At 46.4% G+C, this 5,000-nt stretch overlaps 1 protein-coding gene across 1 annotated transcript in view; it reads right to left on the reverse strand.

Moving 5' to 3' along the window:
- The window catches only part of gas2b (growth arrest-specific 2b), a gene marked incomplete at both ends in the record, with an annotated part of 23,862 nt that extends 23,203 nt beyond the window's left edge, over positions 1–659 (reverse strand). Inside the window, one exon of the mRNA XM_080857089.1 lies at positions 476–659. Within this exon, the coding sequence (XP_080713215.1) occupies positions 476–659 (184 nt within the window). The remainder of the gene's footprint in view (positions 1–475) is intronic.
- Positions 660–5,000: the final 4,341 nt, after the last annotated feature.

The following is a 5,000-nucleotide window of genomic DNA, read 5'->3' on the forward strand; positions in this document are numbered from 1 at the left end:
GCACACGCACACGCACACGCACACGCACACACAGACACAGACACAGACACAGACACACACACACACACACACACACACACACACACACACACACACACACACACACACACACACACACACACACACACACACACACACACACACACACACACACACACACACACACACAGTTTAACCACCAATCAGTGTCCTGTTTAAATAACAGTGCAGGCTATATGGAGGCTGTAGTTCATAACACTGGTTGCCAATTGCACCAGTAACCGCTTCAGTTATATATTGTGTGTGTGTGTGTGTGTGTGTGTTATATTGCTTATATGCTATATTGAGTTATATTGCTTTGCACACAGGCAATATTACATCAGTGATCACCTAGTGAACAGCTGAGCACATTATCAAGATTACGTCTGTATGGTCCAGCCATTGGAGAAGAGATATTCCGTGTGTGTGTGTGTGTGTGTGTGTGTGTGTGTCTTACCCAGCGTGCGGTTAAGCCAGAGGGCCAGGTCCTCCTTCATGGGCAGGAGGCTGGCACTGTGGCGTGAGGCCAGCCACTCGCTGTAGGCCTGCAGGCAGGTCAGGTCGGGGGCGGGGGGGTGACGCGGGGACGACAGAGGACTCAGGGGACTCAGGGGACTCAAGGGGCTCACTGGAACACTCATACTGGGACCTGTAGGACACACACTCACACACACACACACACACACACACACACACACACACACACACACACACACACGCACACTATAGTATAAGACACACCCTCAAGTGAGTGGACACTGATGTCCCCCTTACTTAAAGACACAGCCTCATACATATACCCTGATGTCCCCCTTACTTAAAGACACACCCTCATACATATACCCTGATGTCCCCCTTACTTAAAGACACACCCTCATACATATACCCTGATGTCCCCCTTACTTAAAGACACACCCTCATACATATACCCTGATGTCCCCCTTACTTAAAGACACACCCTCATACATATACCCTGATATACCACTCACTTAAAGACACACCCTCATACATATACCCTGATGTCCCCCTTACTTAAAGACACACCCTCATACATATACCCTGATGTCCCCCTTACTTAAAGACACACCCTCATACATATACCCTGATATACCACTCACTTAAAGACACACCCTCATACATATACCCTGATGTCCCCCTCACTTAAAGACACACCCTCATACATATACCCTGATATACCACTCACTTAAAGACACACCCTCATACATATACCCTGATGTCCCCCTTACTTAAAGACACACCCTCATACATATACCCTGATGTCCCCCTTACTTAAAGACACACCCTCATACATATACCCTGATGTCCCCCTTACTTAAAGACACACCCTCATACATATACCCTGATATACCCCTTACTTAAAGACACACCCTCATACATATACCCTGATATACCACTCACTTAAAGACACACCCTCATACATATACCCTGATATACCCCTTACTTAAAGACACACCCTCATACATATACCCTGATATACCACTCACTTAAAGACACACCCTCATACATATACCCTGATGTCCCCCTTACTTAAAGACACACCCTCATACATATTCCCTGATGTCCCCCTTACTTAAAGACACACCCTCATACATATACCCTGATGTCCCCCTTACTTAAAGACACACCCTCATACATATACCCTGATGTCCCCCTTACTTTAAGACAAACCCTCAAGCGAATAGACCCCGATGCACAAAAATGCAAATCCAGGCTGTGATTGGTCAAGGGGCTAAACTGAGCAACGCCATTTGTATGGAAAAACGCCAAGGTGGAAATGGCCATGACCCTGGTCTGTTGAGTGTGTGTATGTGTGTGTATGTGGGTGTGTGTGTGTGTGTGTGTGTGTGTGTGTGTGTGTGTGTGTGTGTGTGTGTGTGTGTGTATGTGTGTGCTGTGGCTGCGTTCTCTCTGTTCACCCTGATGTTCACCCTCACACCACACTCTCAACTTGAAAAGCAGCTCCACACATTTGTGTGTATGTGGGTGTGTGTGTGTGTGTGTGTGTGTGTGTGTGTGTGTGTGTGTGTGTGTGTGTGTGTGTGTGTGTGTCTGTAGGATCAGATAGTCTGCACGTCCTGAAGCTGACCACAGTTCACATTGAGAGAAAATGCAGGAGCCTTCTGGCAGCTATACAGAGGAGCAAACACACACACTCACACCCCCCCCCCCCCCCCCCCACACACACACACACACACACACACACACACACACACACACACACACACACACACTCACACTCACGACAGGTGCACACACACAAACACAAACACAGACAGGCACACACAGGAACACACAGACAGGCGCACATACACATACACACACACATACACACAGACAGGCACGGACACATACACACAGGCACACACACATACACACAGACAGGCGCACATACACATACACACACACATACACACAGACAGGCACGGACAGGCACACACAGGCACACACACATACACACAGACAGGCGCACATACACATACACACACACATACACACAGACAGGCACACACACATACACACAGACAGGCACACACACAGGCACACACACATATTTTCCAGTGAGGAATGGAGGTTGTCAGGCTGTCGGTGTGGCAGCAGTTAGTTCTGTTGCGCGAGCCTTCTGACAGCCATGAGGAATGTAGCTGCTGAGGCGCAGCCAATCACCACGCAGCGTTCTAGGTCCAGCCTATCACAATCAGCCATGCTTTACTGTGAGAGTATACACAAACTACAGCAACAAAGAATCAATTCAGTAAAACACACACACACACACACACAGGAAGAGAAAGTGGAGAGGTGAGTTGGAGAGAGAGAAAGACAGAGAGATATAATGAAGGGGAGATGAAGGAGAGAATGATGGAGAGATGGAGAGTAAATGAAGGAGAGATTAGGAAGAGATGAACCTCTCATTTGTGTAGAGGAAAGAAAACCTTGAGCTCATAAGTGGGGGCCCATCTGCTTGTAGCCAGCCAGGTAGAGAGGTAGAGATAGAAAAAAAGGGAAGGGGGATCAGAAACATGGCTGATGAATTCTTACATGTATCAGGATGAGCATCAACCATTGTACCTGTGCCAAAAAAGACTGCAGTCACCTGCCTGAACGACTTTAGGCCAGTGGCTCTCACCCCCATACCTGCTAAATGCTTGGAAAGGCTGGTCATGAAACACATAAGAGACATCACACCAGCTTCCTTTGATCAACACCAATTTGCCTACAAAGCGTACAGATCTACAGAGGATGCAGTAGCCCTGCTGCTTCACACCGCATTGGAGCACCTGGAGTTACAGAACACTTACATCCGTATTCTCTTTATAGACTACAGTTCCGCTTTCAACACAACCCTTCCAGGCAAACTCCTCTCCAACCTTCAGGACTTTAACCTCAATGCTACACTGTGTAACTGGGTATTGCACTTCCTGACCATTCACACACAGAGTGTACAACTGGGGAAGCATCACTCTTCAAATCTGACCATCAGCACTGGCGCCCCACAAGGTTGCGTGCTCAGCCCACTTTTATACACCCTCTACACCCATGACTATACTCCTTCCTGCCCATCAAACTACATCTTCAAATTTGCAGATGACACAACAGTGCTTAGCCTCATCTCCAACAACGATGTGGCTGCCTACAGGCAAGAAGTTGGAAACCTGGCAGTCTGGTTGTCTGAGCACAACCTCAGACTCAACATAAAGAAGACGAAAGAGATGATCATTAACTTCCGGAAGTCTTCCCAGCACAATCACCATCTCTCACTCCACATCAACAGTGAAGAGGTTGAGGTATTCACCTCTTTTAAGTTTCTGGGTCTAGCACTGACGGAGGAGTTGTCCTGGGACAACAACACAGCTTCCGTCTTGGGGAAAGCCCAGCAACATCTCTTCTGCCTCCGGAAGTTGAGGAAAGAACACCTTCCTCAGAGACTACTTAGCAACTTCTACCGCTGCGCTATAGAGAGTGTGCTGACATACTGCCTGAATGTATGGTTCTCCAGCTGCACAAAGGCTGAGCAGGCAGTCATCCAGAGGCTGATTAAAACAGCGGGCAAGATCATCGGAGCAGAGGTGCCCGACATCTATTCCATCTCCTCCTCCCGTTGCCTGCAGCGTTCAAATCGCATCCTCACAGACCCTTCCCACCCTGCCCATCATCTGTTCACGTTACTCCCGTCAGGTAAAAGGTTCAGATTGACAAAAGCAAGCACCTCCAGAATGGCAAAGAGCTAATATCCTCTTGCAATAGAGCTTCTCAACAGCTCCCCCAAAACACCCCCCACTCCCACCCCCACCCCCACCTCAATGTATATATATATATTGCTTTTTTAATTTACTCAGGGATATTTATTTATCTATGTATTAATTGTTATTTATTATTATTTAGCTGTGGCAGCTAATGTCCACAGCAACTTAAGTTTTTAGCTGTCTGTTGCTGCCTCTACTGTCTCGTTGTTTTTTGACAATGACAAATAAAGTACTATGAACTTGAACTTTGACCTTATACATGACGTAAATGTACATGTTATATACAAACATAAGATGATATTTACATGATACATACAGAATTGGTAGTGGATTTGGTGGGGAGAGAGCATTCAAGTATTGTAGGACTGCTTAGTGGGTACAGTGTGCTCGTTAGGTTACTATTACAAGAGTAAGTAGAGCAATGAAGTAGAAAACTACATAGATGGTGGCAGTTATTTACATTACAGGTAAATAGGCTAGCACAGAGTACGTATCACAAGAGACTAGAGCAGACAGACCGGAAAAGAGACAAAGTGAGTGGGCAGAGATCAGCTGCTTTTGATGTGGATATGGACTGGTTACGGTGATGAAGAATAATGTTTTTACATTAGCTGACAAAGGTCATGCTATATGAGCAGTGGTGTAATTCGTTACTGTACTTAAGTAACATTTCCATGTATCTGTACTTTACTCAAGTACATTTATTTGGTAAGACTTTAT

Source organism: Sprattus sprattus, assembly GCF_963457725.1.
Source record: "Sprattus sprattus genome assembly, chromosome: 18".
NCBI classification, from domain to species: Eukaryota; Metazoa; Chordata; class Actinopteri; order Clupeiformes; family Clupeidae; genus Sprattus; species Sprattus sprattus.